The sequence below is a fragment of the Ursus americanus genome, chromosome 21, assembly GCF_024610735.1.
Source record: "Ursus americanus isolate L20-20 chromosome 21, mUrsAme1.1.p, whole genome shotgun sequence".
Classification (NCBI taxonomy): Eukaryota; Metazoa; Chordata; class Mammalia; order Carnivora; family Ursidae; genus Ursus; species Ursus americanus.
Window position 1 is genome coordinate 55,620,820 of NC_142147.1, and position 17,527 is coordinate 55,638,346.

The following is a 17,527-nucleotide window of genomic DNA, read 5'->3' on the forward strand; positions in this document are numbered from 1 at the left end:
AGTGTTTTTTAATTGATGCAACTGGCCGTTATTTGTAAAATGCTGTGCAAATACTTAGTGACCTTTGCACAGACATAAAGCTTCTTCCTAGAGATAAAGGGATCCTTATGCTGCTGTGGGGTGATAGCACAGTATGAGGGGCCTCATTTGGACACGGATGTCGCTGCACAGCGTGGTACCTGCGCCGGCCGCAGGTGGGAGCCGTCACTGAGGGGAGGAGCGCTGGGGGCCCGCTTGCGGCGCCGCAGTCCCCCCGGCAGCCACCAGGGGCAGCACCGTCCCCGTCTGGCCCGCGCCTCCCTCCTCCTCCCCCAATCTCCGCCCCCCACCCTCTCCCTCCCCCTGCTCCGCTCCCCTGAGCCCCGCCAGACCCCGCTCCGCCCGCGCCCTGCTCCACTGCCGAGGCTCCCGCAGCCCCGGCGTCGGCCCCGCTCCGCCCTCCCCGGGGGCTATGGGGGCGCCCCCGGGCTACCGACCCTCGGCTTGGGTACATCTGCTCCACCAGCTGCCCCGCGCCGACTTCCAGCTCCGCCCGGTACCCAGCGGTTTCGCGCCCCAAGAGCGAGAATACCAGCAGGTGGGAGCGGGTGCGGGGTCCTGGGGGCGGGGGCGGAGGGGGGGAGGCAGAGCTTACGGGTCCCGAGGGAGAAGGGGGCTGGGTGACAGATTCCTGTGTTCTCCTGGGGTGGGGGCCGGCCCGGACTTTGGGGTATCTGAAAGAGGAGGAGTATGGGGCTCCCATACCTGGAGGTTCCCCTGGGACAGGCGCTGGGAGACCAGAGCCCTGGCTCCTTAAATAAGGGAGGGCCAGGGGCCTGGACCCCTTAGTCCCAGAGGCGGGATGGGACCGGGGAGACTTGGATTCCAGGGACTCTGAGAACTGCCTGGGAAGCTAGCCTTCAGGGTCATCAGGGTGATAGGTCCACTCTCCGCGTCCTAAAAGATGCCCCCTCCCCGGATAGGATCCAGGCTGTCCAGTTAAGGTGGGACTCAGCAGAGACAGGAACTGATAATGGTGGAGAGGAAGAAGGCTGGGGTGCCCCAGTTCAGGAAGGGATTGAGACCTGAAATGGGGAAGGGGTGAGAGGGATTTAGGACCAGGGCTGGGGAAACGAGGTGGAGGTGCTAGAAGAGGAAGCTTCCAGCCGGTCCCCAGTCCCAGGACAGAAGGGGCGGTCAGGGCGCTCGGGGTGGGGGGCGGTGAAAATGAGGTTCCATTTGGGAACCAGAGGATGACAGAAATGGGTCCGGAGGGTGGGGCTGGGGTGGGAACCTTACAGAAGCGGGGGTCCCTGGGGAACGGGGCCCAGCCTGGGTCAGGTCCAACAGGGGCGAAAGAACTGTCCCCTGACCCAGTTTAATTCAAGTCCTTGACTTTGAGATTAATGAGGAGCAAGGCTTGGCTGAGCCAGGGAAGGGTGGGGGAGTGTGTGTGTGGGGGGGTGCCTGGGAGTCCTGGTGGAGCCCTTGGATGGGTCCTGGGCCCTGCCTATAGGGTCTAGGCCCCTCGGATCTGTGCTAGGGAGCTCCTGGGATAAAGGGCTGGGGATTGGAGAGCTTAGGAGGCGGGGGGGGGGGGGTCCCAGAAAAGCAGAGAGGGGGATGTGTGCTGTATTCTGAGCTATTTGGGTCATGGCTGTGCCAGCCGGGAGCAGCTCCTCCCTGCCTACTCCACGCCGCCCTCTCCCCACCAAACAGGGACGGCCATCCCCTCGCCCACAGCCTCTCATGGACACAGTCATGACCTCCAGTGCCGGCCACTGACGCCCGCTCACAGCCGAGGACACCTGCCCACACAGCCACGCACGGGGCACGGGTCGGGTCGCTGGCCCCAGTCACTGCCCGAGGCACTCGGAGAGGCTCACTCCGCCCCCTCATCGACAGGCAGGGTGACAGCACTGGGACAGGCACAAAGTCACACGACGCAGGAGGGGACACAGCGCCCCAGGAAGATCACCGCTGTGGGCACAGCTGGAAAAAGTCAGGCACTGGGCGACACCGGTCTGGAAGACACACTCATACACACCCCACAGCCACATACACACGCACACACCCCGCGTTCACTTGTATACACGCCCACAGCCACCTATCCATACACACACACTGACACACGTTCACATGTTCACACTCACACAATTCTGCCCTCACTCACGTTCACACACCTCAAGCTCACTTGTATACACACTCACTCTCACCCACTCACACATTCTTGCCCTTGCTCACACTCACACACACACTCATACACACTCCCATACCACACTCACTTGTATACACACTCACACCCTCAGACACAAATTGACACATATATACACATGTTCACATTCACACACACACACACCCCACCAGAGACCACTCAGACTCAAAGAATCATTCGCAGAAACACAAATGCCAACAGATCACTCTCACACCTGCAGACATAGGTGCTCCCACAGAGACACTCATCCTCTCTCTCTCTCTCTCTCACACACACACACACACACACTCTCTCCACGCCACCCTGCAAGGACAAGGGCAGAGACACACTGTGGTTCACAGGAAACATTAGTGAGTCTGGAGGGGTCATTCTGTTCTGACGTTGTCCCTACCTGGTGTGTGGCTTGGGGTAAACGCCTGCCCCATTCTGGGCCCCTGTGACGGGACAGGACTGCGCAGGACCTCTGTGAAGTCCTGCCTCTTGGACAGCCCCGTTGTCCTGACAGGCTTTCCCAGCTACACACACCTGTTCTCTCCCTGCCTGCGTCCTCCCAGCCTTTGTTTCTCTCACCCTCTGTCTCTGTGTCCCCCTTCTCTGCACCTCTGCTTTTCCACTCCTCTGTCTCTGTCTCTTTCTCGTGTCTCCCTGTCTCCAAGTCTCCATCCCTGAGTCTTGCACACACACCCTGTCATGGAGGCTGTCACGCCCCCCTCCCCGTGAGTCCCTGGGTGACAGACTCACACGGCGGTGGGTGTACAGAGCTCAGCAGCAGGGGAGTGAGTGAGCAATGAGTGGGGAGGACCGGCAGGGAGGAGGGAAGAGGAAGCCTGCCACCTCCGACTTCACACCCGTCTCCAGGAACAGACACCCCCGTCCACCCCCTGACCATTCCGGAGGCAGGTCTCAGAAGGTCCTGGGAGGTGCTCTCTTCCAACTGCCTGGTTGGGATGAGGAGACAGCCTCAGAGGGGAAGGCCCCTGCCAAAGGTCACACCCAGAGCAGAACTGGAACCCAAGATTTGGGCCTCTCAGTTGGAAGCTCCCTCCAGTGACCCAGCTGCAAAGGGCTGAGCCCCAGCTGCCAGCCTGGGAGGGGCTGGGGACCCCATCTTTCCCCACAGACCTGAAAACCACAGGCTGGGTTTGGCCCCCATTCTAGCCAGGGCTGCCTTCCACCTCCACGGAAGTCCCTGATCCAGGACCCCCAGCCACGCGCAGGGAGGGAGCAGCGAGCCCCTCTGAGGCCTCATGTCTCCCCCTTCCCCAGGCCCTGTTGCTGGTGGCGGCCTTGGCAGGCCTGGGCTTGGGCCTGAGCCTCGTATTCATTGCTGTCTACCTCATCCGCTTTTGCTGCTGCCGGCCCCCAGAGCCCCCCGGGGCCAAGAGCCCCCCACCCGGGGGAGGCTGTGTCACCTGGAGCTGCATTGCTGCCCTTCTCGTCGGCTGGTAATGGGGCCCCAGGGTGGGTGGGGAGTGGGGACAGGGCTCCCCACAGCCTCGGTCGGTCTTCCTGAGGGTGTCCCAGAATCCCGCCTCAGCCTTGCGGCAGGAAGAACTGCTCCCATTTCATGGATGGACAAACTGAGTTTCAAGAGGAGTGACTTCCCAAGGGCAGCCAGGCCCGCAGGAGGGGGTAGGGGTTGAGAGCTAGGGTTTGGTGGCTTTGTCATTGAAGCGCTGTGCAACTGATGTAATCTCTCCAGGACTCAGTATCCACATCTCTGAAATGGACGTTATAGTAACACCCACCTCCTAGTTACGGTAGGGTTAAATGAGAGAATGTACAGTGCCTAGATCACAGTTGTACTGGGTGAACAGTAATGGTGATGTCATCCATTAACTCATTCATTCATTCATTCATTCCACAACCATTTCTTGCGGATCTCCTGTGTGCCAGGAGATCCTGAACTGGCCAGACGAGGTTCTTGCCCTCACGGAGCTGACATTCTAGTCAAGGAGACAGGCAGAAGTCCAGACCTGAGCTGGTCTAACTCCTTCCCACTGTAACCCTGGGCAAGTCTCAGGGAGAGGGAGAAAGCAACTTTTCAAGGCCCCTTTGCCCAAGTGGCGGAGTGGAGACTCAGAGCCCCGGTGGTGGTGGGGGGGTTCTTCTGTGCCCCCCCAGCCCCCCAGGAAGAGAGGAGAGGAGCACTTGAGGACACACCATTACACCATTTACCAAAAGCCAGCTCTCAGCACAGCCCTCCCCGTCCGGCCACCCCCACCGGCGCAGCACAGCCGTCCTGTTCCACAGATCAGGAAGACTGGATCCGATAGAGTCCCGCCCCAGATCCGGATCTGGGGGAGTGGCGGGCTGGGCCCTACCCCACTGCCTCACTGCGGGGAGCAGCCCAGTGTGTTTGGGGGTGTCTGTGGGGGAGGAGGGCCGGGCGTCCTATATCCAAAATGCTTCCTTTTCGGGCTCTCCTGACTGGGGGTGGCCGGGCTGGTGGACAAAGACCCCGTGGGGGAGAGACACGGCCGGCCCCCAGCGGCCTGGGAACAAGAGCGGCTTTGTCCCACTGTGAACAATGGGCGGGGGCGCCGGGGCGGGCGTGGGATCCCAGGGCTGGGGGTGGGGCCCGGGGGCCGGGGCTGGGAACTGTGAGGGCGCCCGGCTCCCTCCGCCCGGTCGAGCCTGGCCCCTCCACGGGGGGGACACACTGGGGGTGGGGGGGGGAATGGGCCTACATTCAGACCCCACAATGGAGCTCTGTGTGCCGGCCGCGGAAGGGCGGGGGCGCAGGCCTCAGGCCCATCGGCCCACATTCCCTTGCTTCGCTCTCAGCTGGCCAGACGCTTGGGTCCTGGGGGCGGGGGAAGGCGGGAGCTCCAGGCTCAGGGCCCCTGAGGAGATGACTGGGGGCCAGCACTCCTAGGAACCCCCAGGAGGCGGGGAGGGAACGGCGGCACCCTGAAGGGACAGGTGCTGAGGACTCTGGATGCTTGAAGAAAGGATGGAGGGATGGGTGTGGGGCCGGCAGTCCTGGGGGGAGGGCTTCGCCTGGGGTTGGGCGTGACGGGGGTTCCGCTCCAGTAAGGTGCGGGTTAAATCTGCCCCCCCGCCCCTCCCCTCCACCCACCATTAGCATCACAATGACGTCCCTGGGGCGGGGGAGGGGGGCTTCCCGTTACCTTGGCAACCGGTGGGGGTCAGGCTGGAGATGTTGCTTTCCCACGATGGGCTGGACCAATGGGGTGGGGGTGGGAGAAGGGATTGGGTGTGTGAGGAGCTGGGGGGACGCGGCCCCAGGGTCCCAGGACAGGTTGTGATTTCCCGTCCCTCCCCCTCTCAGCGCCGGCATTGGCATCGGTTTCTATGGCAACAGCGAGACCAGTGACGGGGTGTCCCAGCTCAGCTCAGCACTGCTGCATGCCAACCATACGCTCAGCGCCATAGACCACCTGGTGAGGGGCCAGGCACCGGCCAGACCCCAGACCCACACCGAGACTGGTTCCCCATACTCGGACAAAGGGCCACCTCCCAGAGCAACGGGACCCAAACTCAGAGCCAAGACCCCACACATGACACGACCCCAAGCTCAGAACTTCAGCTTGAAACTGGTAGACCTCAGACTATACACCCCACCTCTGACCCTGACTGCAATGAGGACCTTACACATGGCACCCTCAGACCCTCAACCCAGATCTGGAACATGGGGCTCAAATTACTCACACTTAGTCTTAGCCGTGAACACCTACCCTCGGGTCAGATCCAGGCCCCCAGACCTGATCTGTGGCCTAAACAAAAGCTCAGGGACCTCGGCGCTGAGACCCTGGACTGTGACATGAGGCCTTACTCCCATCCCCAGGCCCAGGGCTCCAGACCCAGACCCTGGGACCATGGAATCCAGACTTAGGACCCAGACCCAGGCAGACAGATGCCAACTTCAGACTCAGACGCTCAGGCATAATTCCAGTTCTGGGGCCTTAATCTTACCTGGGACCCAAGCCACTGACCGCCCAGAGCTCCTGAAGGAGGCCACAGACCTGTACCCCCCTTCCTGTCCTCATTCCACAGATGTCCGAGCCCCCAGATCACAGACACCTGCCACTCCTACTTCACCCCCACACCCCTGTACTCAACCCTGGCCTCCCCAAAGAATGCCCTCCTCTGACCCCAGCCTCCCCCCTGCACTCAGGTGCTGGAGACGGTGGAGAGGCTGGGTGAGGCCGTGAGGGCAGAGCTGACCACTCTGGAGGAGGTGCTTGCTCAGCGCACGGAGCTGGTGGCTGCTGCCCGGGGGGCTCGGCGGCAGGCGGAGGCGGTGGCCCAGCAGCTCCAGGAGCTGGCCTTCTGGCGGGGAGTGCCCTTGAGCCCCCTGCAAGTGGCTGAAGATGTGTCCTTCGTGGAGGAGTACAGGTGGGTGACCGCTCTTCCTTGCCCTGTGTGGCAGGGTTCTCGCCCTGGGTGACTGTGCCTCCCGGGGACATCGGGCGTCTGGGAACATGTCTGGTTGTCACAACTGGGGGAGGGGGCGCTACTCGCACCCGGTAGGTGGGGACCAGAGATGCATCCTTCGATGCACAGGACGTTCCCTGCAAAGGGTGACCTGTCCTGAGTGTCACAGTGCCCAGGCTGAGGAACCCTGCGACAGGGGTAGACCCCGCAGCCCGCTCACATCCTCGCATTCATCCACTCACTCACCCCTCAGTCATCCATCGGACACGTGCATCCACTCCACAAATATTTATTTAGCACCTTCTGGTGAGCGAGGGGGGTGCCCCAGTGGTTAGGAACACGAGCTCTACAGCCAGAGGGCCACTCCGTGAGCGTGTGACAAATTAGCAGTTCCGGCCTTGGTGTCCTGATCTGTAAAACGCGAATGATGGGTAGTGCTCCCCTCACTGGACTGTGGAGGATCAGATGAGCCCGTATTTGTTAAGTGCTTACGACAGTGATTGGCACACACGAGGCAGGTGTGTGTAAGATGTTAAGTTTCTATAAGACAGGGCAACGAACAAAACAGACAGCGATTCCTGTCTGTCTTCCAGTAAGCGGCCCAATAAGAAACACATGCGTGTCAAGGTGCTGGGTGGTAAGAGCTCTGGAGGAAAGTGAAGCAAGGGAGGGGGATGGGCTGGGGACAGGGGCTGGGGACAGAGGCCGGCAGTTTGCATGTGCAGTGGGTGTGTGTGGGAGTGGGGGGGTCTGGGGAGGCCACACTGAGAAGGTGGTATTTGAAGGAGGAGCAGGTTATGCAGATATCTGGGGCAGCCCCCCTTCCCAGCAGCCAATATGATGACGTCCTCATTGCTTCGGCTGCTTGCAATTATGTCTCCTTTATCCGACGCCCTCTGAGGGCCCTGCCCAGGCGTGGGGGCAGAGGCATGAGACCAGGCGCCAGGGTGGAGGCAGACCAGGGCTGAAGCAGTCCCCGACGAGGACGCCCCCGTGGGGCACCCATCAGACAGGCCTGGGTCCCAGGGAGTCCAGGTTCTGCCTGTGGCTCAGCCACATGCTAGGCCTCAGCCGCCTTCCAGGGGCCCCAGGGAGCTGTGCAGGCTCTGCCGGAGTGAGGCAGACCCACCACCAACAGGCACGTCCCTGGATGGACCGGTAGGCGTGCTTGACACTTGGGAGTCCTCGGCGAAGGTGGCCAGTTTCCTGCACAGTTACTGGGGCCCCTGGAGGGCGAGCTTCCTGGCTGAGATCCTGGAGGACCAGAGCAGGTGTTCACAGCGGCTTAGGGCAGAAGGGTCGGCTGCCCCTGAGGGAAGTGAGAGTGAAGCTGGGGTGTGCGGTGGGGACACCGGGAGCAAAGGCCTGAAAGTCTCCGGGAGCCACGCGGCCCAGCTCCTTCCTTGGGAAAGGAGGGTCCTCTTGCCGCCGGGGCGCCCCGGCCTCGGCACTCCTTAGCCTCACAACACCCTCTCGGAGCAGCTGCTGCTGTTCTCCCCCACGTTACAGGCGGGGAAACCAAGGCACAGAGGCAAAGCTCCTGAGACAAGGTTGTGTGCAGGTAGGAAGTGGAGAGGCTGGCGCGAGCCCCCGGTCGAGCCATAGGACACTTGGCCCACGCCCCAGGAACCACTTACTTCGCTCTGCAGGGTGCGGTGGCAGGTGGGGCGCGAGGGGGCCAATCGCTCATGCCCAGCGTGGTCCAGCAGGGGTGGGGTTCCAGGCGCCTGGACCCTGGCACCTGAGCTCTGAACGGCTGCAGGGGCCCGCCTCCCGATGCACGCATCTCACAAGAAGCTGGCTGTGGCCCGGGGACCAGGGCATGAACCCATGTGGGGGTGCCGTCCCCCTCTGCCAGGCCCTGGTCTGGGAGCCTGGGGATGGAGCGCTGGATTTGTGTCACCCTGCCCCTTCTTCAGGTGGCTGGCCTATGTCCTCCTGCTGCTCCTGGAGCTGCTGGTCTGTCTCTTCACCCTCCTGGGCCTGGCAAAGCAGAGCAAGTGGCTGGTGATCGTGTAAGTCTGGGGGCCCTCGGGGCAGGCTCACGTCCCAGCACAAGGGGACCTCTTTCCATCCCACAGCGCTCTTGTAAGAGGGACCACTGTCCTTGCCAGGTTCATGCTTTCATTCCCTCATCCCACAAACTTCCATGGAGGTCCTGGGCTGGGCCAGCACATACAGAGACCCCAGTCCGAGCACAGGACGGGCCGGCAAACCTGGAAACATAGGCCTTGAGGCAAGGAAAGGGCTCCAGAATCCTAGAAAAAAAAATACAATGGTTGCACTGAGGATGGGGTGATTACTGGAGGGCCTCGCACACACAGCCCCGTGGAGGAGGGCCCCTCAGGCCCCTGACTTGCAGAGGAAGGACTGGAGGCAGAAGGCAGCCACATCTGAGGCTGCGTGGTGGCCGTTATGTGGCTCACGGGAATCTCAAGACCACACCCTTATTTAACGGCTCATTCTGTGTGGCCAGCCCTCTTCTGGAACCCTCACGCTGACCCTGTGAGATGCTTTCCTTCTCCCCACTTAACACAGGGGGAGACAGGGGCTCAGAGAGGTTGGGCCACTTGCCCGGGGCCACACAGCCAGGAAGTGCTGGAGCTGATCTTCGACTCAGGCCAGCCTACCCCATGCAGAGGAGCCTGGGAATCCTCCCTGCCTCTGGGGCCCCTGCTGGTGCTCCCCAGTCTCCACACCCACCCTGGGCGAGAAGTCCTGCTGTCCCTTTCAGGCTCCCCCTGAGGCTTTGAGACCGTGACCACCCTCCAGTGCTGACCCTCGCCCCGAGGCCCCATCCCCAGAGAGAGACCAGGCTGCAGTCCAGCCCTGGCAGGGCCCACACCTTGGAGGAGGAGTGTGGGCAGAGCAGGGGGCTGACCAAGCTGTGCTCACACCTGGGAGACATGCTTGGGAACCACTGGGCCCGCGCGGATTGGAAGCCAGGAAGCAGAGCCCAGAAGTGGGCAGTAGCTCTCCCAGAATCCCGAAGCGAGGCGGGGGCAGAGCCGGGCTGGGGTCTGGGCTGCTGGCTTGCCAGCCCAGGGCCCTTCTCGCCGTCCCCCCCTCACTCCTGGGCAGGGACCGGATGTTCAGTTGGGTGTGAACAATCACAGGTCCACAACCTGCACCCCCCCCCCCCCCAGTTTCTCTGGCCCTAATTCTGATTCTCCAGGCTCCAGAGGCTGGTAGGGCAGGGGGTGGGGCTGTGATGGGATTTGGAGTGGGGGAAGGAAAGAGGTGAGGCAGGGAAATTAAGAGCCCCAGAATCCCAAACCAATCCCCTCTTTATAGGATGACTGTCATGAGTCTCCTGGTTCTTATCCTGAGCTGGGGCTCCATGGGCCTGGAGGCAGCCACAGCTGTGGTGAGTGCTGGAGGCGAGGCTCCTGGGCCTGGGGCAGGTCCTGAGGGGAAGGACTTGGGGCCGGGACCACAGGTTCTGAGGTCTAAAAGCTAGAGAGTTGGACCCTTGGGTTCTAAGGGAGGATGGGGCTGGGGGGGCCTGGGCTCCTGGGTCCGAGGGGCTGGGGGTCTGGACTCCTGGGTCTGAGGGAGGAGGGTCTGGGGGCCCGGACCCCGGGCTCCCCAGGGATGATCAGGGCAGGGGTGAGGGGTGGTGAGCCAGACACTGAGTTCTGTGGGAGTGTGGAATTGGAGCAGTTTCTGGTCTGAGCCCCTCTTCCGAATGCCTCTCACAGGGCCTCAGCGACTTCTGCTCCAGTCCTGACACCTACATCCTGAACCTGACCCAGGAGGAGACTGGGCTCAGCTCAGGTGACCCCATCAACCCCGTGCAGGCCCTGCATCCCCAGGCCTCTCTGCTGGTCCTGCCTGGGGTCGGGTGGGGTGGGTGCCCAGTCCCAGAAGCGCTCAGCACCTCTCCTGGTGGCCTGGGAAAGAGACAGGGTACAGATGCTGGACTCAGGAGAGAGCGGTCAGGAGACGGGGTTGGGCTTCCCTCCCGGGAGTGGGAGGATTTGGCCACTTGGGGGAAATGTTGCACAATTTAGTCAAGGTTAAGCCGGCAGAAGCAGGGGTTCCCAAGGAGTGTGGAGGTGTTTTTGGCTGTGGTTGGAGCAGAAGGGATGGGGAGGGTGTGGGTGGCCTGTCCCTGAATGCCAGGTGGCTGGAACCACAGGAGGCCCCTGGGCTGGGGTGGAAAGGCAGGGCCGTGCCCCTTCCCACCTTCGGGGGTGGGGGGGGGAGGCTCCGGGGACCCAGGCTCATGGCTCCCCCTTTCCTTCCCACTTCAGACATCCTGAACTATTACTTCCTCTGCAATCAGGCAGTCTCCAACCCCTTTCAACAGGTTAGGGGTGCGGGCAAGGGAACCGGGTGGAGGAGGGCGGTCTGGGGCCTGCACTGCAGGTCCCGTGTCCCAGGGAGGAGGGTGGCTGGGGGTGTCCACTCCCCGGTCCTTCCTCTGTCTTCCCACAGAGGCTGACTCTGTCGCAGCGAGCTCTGGCCAGCATCCACTCCCAGCTGCAGGGCCTCGAGCGGGAAGCTGTCCCCCAGTTCCCTTCTGCCCAGGTCGGCAGCGGGGCGCTCCCCCCACACCCCGACTCCAAGGGGAAGGGGGGGGCTGTGGGTGGGGCCCTCGGGCTGTGGGCGGGGCCCACCGAGATGGGCGGAGCCCGGGTTAGCCCGGCCCCAGAGGAGCAACTGGAGTAACACTGCCCTCGCTCGCAGAAGCCCCTGTTGTCTTTGGAGGAGACGCTGAATGTGACAGAGGGAAATTTCCACCAGCTGGTGGCGCTGCTGCACTGTCGCGGCCTGCACAAGGTGCGCCCTGTCCCCCGTCCAATTCTTCCAGGGAACCTGAGAAATCCTTACGTTCCTCTCTCCTACCTACCACAGAGCTGTTGCTTACCTACCCACCCACCCCCATCTGTCCATCCTTCGTCACCTACCGCTCGCTCCGCCCTCACTCCTCCCTCCCTGTCTCCCTCCCTCCCCGACGCGTGCTGTGATCACATCCCTTCCATGGCTCCCACTGTCCCCAAAACTGCTCAGATTGGCCCTCTAGCAAGGGGGCAGCGATGGGAAAGGCAAAGAATCAATACTCAGAATTGCTGAATACCTGAGCTGCAGAACCCTAGAAGGCAACCCTGCTCTTTTATTCAAGGGCAAACTGAGGCCCACAAATTTCTCTATGGTCCAGGCCAACACTGGGCTGGATCACACTTCCCCAGGTTCACTGTGGACAGAGGGGAGCGAGGGAGGGAGGAGGGTGGGTCAGAGTCTCACCCTTTACTCGTGCACCCTGTGACTCCGGGCCTCAGTTTCCCCTCTCTGGGCTTTAGGGCCCCCACGCATTATCCCTCCAAGGTTGAGGGACATCGGGGATAAAGTGGCAGGAGGGTGCCTCTGGAGCCTGACAGATCTGGCTCCAATTCCAGCTCTGCCCCTTTCAGGCTTTGTGACTCTGGGCAAGTGGCTTGCCCTCTCTGGGCTTCAACTTTCTGCCACTGCAAAAGGCAGCAGTGTGAGGGGGGTGGGAATTCTGCCTTGCAGGGCTAGGAGGATGGAAGGACATCGTATAGGTGCCCGATACAGTAGAAGGAGAACGCCCCATTGCTCTGACGGGCCCCTCGCTGGGCTTCACTGGCACGGTACCAGACACGGCTGTCCCCTGCTCAGGGGCTCAAGCGGAAACCCAGGCTCACCCCTTTTGCCGTCTGTCCTTACCTCCCACAACCACTCCCCAGACAAGTTCTGCCAGCCCTTCCTCTGAAGGCCATCTGGACTCCGAGCATGGCTCCCTCCGCCACTGCTGCTACTCCGGTCACCCTGCTCGCCTCCCACCCAGTGGCCACAAAGCATTTTCCCTGTCCCCCTGCTTGCCCCACCCACCCCCATCTGTCCTCCAGCAACAGCCAGCAACTGGGTGAGCCTCTCACAGACAATCCGATCAAGTTCTTTCTCCACTAAAACCCTCCCGTGACCGCCCTGCACATGGATTAAAGCGCAGCTCCTGGGCCTCACCTGCAGAGGCCCTGGCTGGTCCCAGCCTCAGCCCCTTGCACCCCCACCCCCACCCCGCACGGGCCACAGCGGCCCTCAGACAGCTCCAGGGCCTCCAGCCAGCGGTTCCTTCCTGTTAGGCGCTGGCTCTGCTGTCGGGGCCCAGCCCTGCCTTCTGGTCCCCTCTCAGCTTACGGTCATCTGAAATGACCTTCTGGAGCCCGGTTACTCAAGTATCCCTGGAACTGGGAGCCACACCAGGCACGAGCAGGCCCTTGGCTGGTCTGTGGGATGAATGATGGCTGGACATTCAGGAAACGGCTCAGCTCATTTCCAGGGATGACGGGAGTGGAGGCCAGCATTTACTGAGTGTGCATTTCGTGCAAGGTGTAATCACAAGTCAGAGGTTCTTCTAAGCATTATTCTAAGTGTTGTTCTAGGCCAGAGATTTTGCTCCCGGGGGGGGCGTTTGGCAGTGGCTGTCACAGCCAGGGTGGCAGGTAGAGGGCAGAGCCCAGGGATGCGGCTCAACATCCCACGTGCGTGGGACGCCCCACAATGGAGAATGATCCACCTCGTGAAGTCCGAAGCCCTGCGCTGGACCACGGCTGCGCCGGTGTGGTGGCTGAGGGTGGGGTGGAGAGGAGGCCAAGACTTGGGTTTATACCGGCAGGTATAATGAGTGCGCTTGGAGCACCTCCTGTGTGCTTGTACTGAGGCACAGAGACGTTGAGGGACTTGTGCAGCATGGCACAGCCAGGTGTGGGGGGGAGGGGGACTGCCCGCTGACACCGTCCCCCGCCCACCCCAGGATTACGGCGCTGCCCTGCGGGGCCTGTGCGAGGACGCCCTGGAAGGCCTGCTGTTCCTGCTGCTCTTCTCCCTCCTGTCTGCGGGGGCCCTAGCCACCGCCCTCTGCAGCCTGCCCCGCGCCTGGGCCCTCTTCCCGCCCAGGTCAGCAGGGGAGGGAGGGCGTGGGCCGGGGGAAGCAGTGGAGGGTGGACCCCTGGGACGCTGTTGGGGGGCAGGCTCCTGATGGATCCCCCATCCTGCTTCTCTGCCACTCCCACTGCCCCCCAGTGACGACTATGACGACACAGACGATGACGACCCTTTCAACCCTCAGGTAACGGACTCACTGGTCTGAGGGAGGAGGCCGGGGGGCCTGCGCTGCAAAGCCAGATCCCCTCCACGCCCCCTCCCCGATCTCCCTGCAGGAATCCAAGCGCTTCGTGCAGTGGCAGTCATCTATCTGAGCCTCTCCTCCATGCCGGACTGGAGCCTGTGCCCCCACCCCGGTGAGCTTCCGGGGCGATGCCCCTGCTCGCCTCTCCCTCACTCTGGGTGCGGGGGGGGGGGCTGCCACCTGCATCTGGCGCCCTGTGTCTGCCTCTCTCTGCAGTTCCTTCCCTGGCTGCCGGAGAAGACCCCACTAACCCAGCCTGACTGGGCTCTCGCCTCTAACAGGACCTCTGGCCACGGACACGCACACGGGACTGCCTCCCCGTCCTGCCCCCTCTCCCACATGCCCTTGCCCCTCTGAGTCAGAGAGGGGGCAGGCCAGGCCCTGGGGCTGGCAGGGAGGGGCAGCCAGCCAGCCCTGCACCCCTCATCCCTGGCCACCAGGCCCATCCTTGAAGGGACACGAGTGCCCCGGCCTCTGCCATGCCCCCGGGGGCTTAGGGCTGTGATCTCAACTTGCGGCACTAACTTGGGAATGGGTTGATTTGAAATAAAAGGGAAAACTTTATTTTACAAGCAGCTGGGTCCTTATTTGTTTCCTCCCTGCTTTGGCCTCCTGGTTGGGGCTGGGGAGACCTCTCCACTGTAGTCTCCTGGCTGCCAGGCATTTCCAAAGACATTGGGTTTTTGTCTGTTTTGTTGTTCTTAAAATAATAGTAACTTTTTTGCCCGATTCTAAAAGCAGGACACATGTCCTGACCCAGGAAGAGATCAGACAACCAGGAATAGATCTGAGTGTGTGTGTGTGTGTGTGTGTGTGTGTGTGTGTGACAGAAAACAGATGTCAAGTCAGAGTGAAAGGCTGTGTGTTTTCAAAGCTCCACGGACACAGTTGGTCTCCGTCTGGAAGAAAATGTTCTACATACAAGACAGGTGAAACTCTAGGCATAGACAAGGGGAGGGGCAGACGTATCACAAAGACTAAGCAGGAGACTCTCGTATGTGGGGTACCTTGGCCAGAAAGGGAGGATTTCCAGCAAGACACCCCAAAGCTGGCAAGGGGAAGGTAATCTCTTTGACAAATTGTGGAACCAAAAAAATGACGTAAAGCTAGGAGGCAAACTGGTAGTCTAGGGAAAAATTGTTTTCACACATATGGCAGAGAAATGTGTTATTACTACATAAACAATCCACCAAGCTTCCATAAACTAGGAAAAGGACAACTTAACTTGACAATGAGCAATTATGACGCACATTCAATGAAGCGCAAACCCCAATAGCAGAGAACAGACAGCAAGGTGTTCAGGTGCTGACAGGCAGGAAGTGCAACCTGAAAGGAGGAGGAGCGCTTTTCTTGCACAAGGAGCACAGCGCGAGAACCGCTGCCGGCAGAGCTGGCCTGTGCAGGAGCAGGTGCCCCGTCTGACGCCCCAATGCGCGGCTCCCGACGCCATGACCACAGTGTGCTTGCGTGCGACCCTCTGGCCAGGCTGTTCTATGCTGGGGATTCACCGCACGGAAACGAAGCAGAGGCATCGACATCTCAGGACATTTAGCAAGGGCTGTGGACAGGCTAAACGAGGTGAATGCCACAGAGAGGCCGGGTCCCATAAATCACCGCACGGCAGGGATCTCCGGAACAGGACAGCTCTTGGGTTCGGGATTTTAGGGACAGCCTAAGAAAGGAGAGGTGAGCTGGGCGTGACAGACAGTGGCAGCACAGTGGCCAAATGCAGGGGAGGCCATGATTAAGGGCCCTGGCTGCCAGTCACCACCAGATGGCCGTGGGCAGTCACATGACCTGTAGGAGCTCAAGGGCCTCACCCACTGGTGGGGGTGGGGGGACACAACGACAGATATAAGACAGCTTCCCCAGGCCCTTCTCTAGATCCCCAAGTTCATGGCTCTCCTAGACCACAAGTCTCCCTTAACTTGCTGGGCAGCAGAAACAGACTACTCCCCCCAACTCCGACCCCCGCCTGGTGTGAATGCTCATCTCCCCCCTCTGAAACACTGATGGGGTCACTCCCAAGCGCTGTCAGGGTAACATACCGTGTGGGACACAAGCCATGCTGCCCCTCGAAATGGAAGCAGCCTGAAGCTCAAAACTGTACACGAGGGGTTCAGGTCAGGGTTTGGTGGCCCGGAGCGCCAGCTGTCGGGCCCAAGCGGGGGGCCTGCCACGGGGAGCTGCTCTTGTGCTTCCTAAACATCTCCGTCTTGTGCACGGCAAGGAACGATTGAGGAAGCTCTCCGTGGGGAGTGGCCTGAAGCTGGGAGGGAGAAATCCACCACAGTTTCCAGTGAGGGGCTCTGGGGGCCAGGCCTGGACTCAGTTTCTCCTCTTGACTGCTGCTAGCTGAGCTGCCGGACCCTGGGCTGCCCGCAGCTGCTCTGGTTGCTCTGATCTCGAACACTGCCCTCCATAGTCAGACGCGTTATCCATTGCGCCACTGGCCCACACACCAAACACTGCCCTCCAGTGACCGGAGTCCTGTCCACAAGCTGAAGCTGATGTATGCGGATATTCTAAAAGCACCCTGAGATTCAGGCCAGCTGATTTCCCGCCAACAGGCCCGGTCGTGATCTTTACCCTGGAGGCTTTAACCAAGAAAGAAGGACATTTCGCATGACCTTCACAAAAGGGAAATCTACTTTTATTTAAAAATCATACATATGAGGACTTTCACTTCCAGCCAAGATGGAGGAACAGGGACTAGATTTGCTCTCCTTCCTCAAACAACCAAAAGGCCAGACAAAATATGTAAAACAACAGCGCTCAAGACTCAGCCCCAAGCAAAGAAGGAGGGTGATCCTTGAGATGGAGGACATCAAGGTGAGCCCTGACATCGCCACAGCCCGCAGTCATCACAGTCCGACTGCAGGGCCGCCAAGGGCAACTGAGGCAGAACACCTCCCAAAGACCCCACCTAAAACTGCTCTAAAAAATAGACTATTTAAAAAAAAAACCTCAAACCAGAAGGCAGAAAAAGGGGAAAGGGAAAACAAAGACGGGACAGACAGAAACCCAACAGCAAGACTATAGATTTACACATAATCATACCAAAAATCATGTTAAAAATGCAGTTATAAACATCTCTTTTAAAAGGCAGAGATTGTTGGCTTGGATTAAAAGATCCCACTACACAGTATGTATCAGAAACCCACCTTAAATATAATGGTGGAAAGAAAAGGTATGCTAAATGCAGTGGGGTCCCCTGGATTGGACTCCAGCACATAAAGGACACATTAGTTGAAAAAGAGAAATTCAAATAAAGCTGCAGTTATCAGGAATGTGCCAGCGTTGGTTTCTTGGTTTTACCAAATATACTACAGGAATGCGAGATAATAGCATTAGGGAAAGCCGGCTGTAGGGTACCCAGGACTCTGAATTACCCTTTGCAACTTTCTGTAAACCCCAAATTGTCCTACAACAAATAGTTTTTGTGTTTTTTTTTTTTAAGTGAAAGGACAGAAAAGACCAACTGTGCTAACTAACAAAATGATACCCTGTCATCAATACAAAAGTTTCTAACAGTAAAAAGTGGTGCCTGAGCTGGACCGGGTCCTGTCATCGGCCAGAAGCCTGGATGGAAACACGTGGCACACCGCTACCCTCCAGGTCCACATTCCCCAGCCTGGCCCCAGCGCGCTTCCAGGGGCTGCCACATGCCCACCTGTACAACCTCTCCGCTCAGCCCCGGGCCCCCACATGCCCACCTGTACAACCTCTCCGCTCAGCCCCGGGCCCCCACATGCCCCCCTGCCCAGACCTATCCGCTC

General features: G+C 60.3%; 1 protein-coding gene across 2 annotated transcripts; it reads left to right on the forward strand.

Annotated features, from left to right (window-relative positions):
- The first annotated feature begins 451 nt into the window (after window positions 1–451).
- Window positions 452–14,312, forward strand: TTYH1 (tweety family member 1). 2 transcript variants are annotated; one of them, XM_045789356.2, is made up of 14 exons: window positions 452–577; window positions 3,461–3,639; window positions 5,490–5,601; window positions 6,336–6,556; window positions 8,515–8,610; window positions 9,890–9,962; window positions 10,297–10,372; window positions 10,852–10,907; window positions 11,036–11,128; window positions 11,288–11,380; window positions 13,374–13,516; window positions 13,643–13,688; window positions 13,780–13,860; window positions 13,965–14,312. In XM_045789356.2, the coding sequence occupies exons 1-13, from the start codon at window positions 452–454 to the stop codon at window positions 13,816–13,818; spliced, it is 1,353 nt and encodes a 450-aa protein (XP_045645312.1). In that variant the 3' UTR covers window positions 13,819–13,860; window positions 13,965–14,312. The 2 variants fall into 2 exon arrangements, with proteins under 2 accessions (XP_045645312.1, XP_045645311.1); XM_045789355.2 differs by lacking the exon at window positions 13,643–13,688.
- Window positions 14,313–17,527: the final 3,215 nt, after the last annotated feature.

Bases quoted from the DNA above. Each gene is read 5' to 3' on its own strand.
- TTYH1 (XM_045789355.2), top strand. From the start codon at position 452: ATGGGGGCGCCCCCGGGCTACCGACCCTCGGCTTGGGTACATCTGCTC. The intron at 5,602-6,335 runs GTGAGGGGCCAG...CCCTGCACTCAG, and splicing joins TCAGCGCCATAGACCACCTG to GTGCTGGAGACGGTGGAGAG. The intron at 10,373-10,851 runs GTGACCCCATCA...TTCCCACTTCAG, and splicing joins GGAGACTGGGCTCAGCTCAG to ACATCCTGAACTATTACTTC.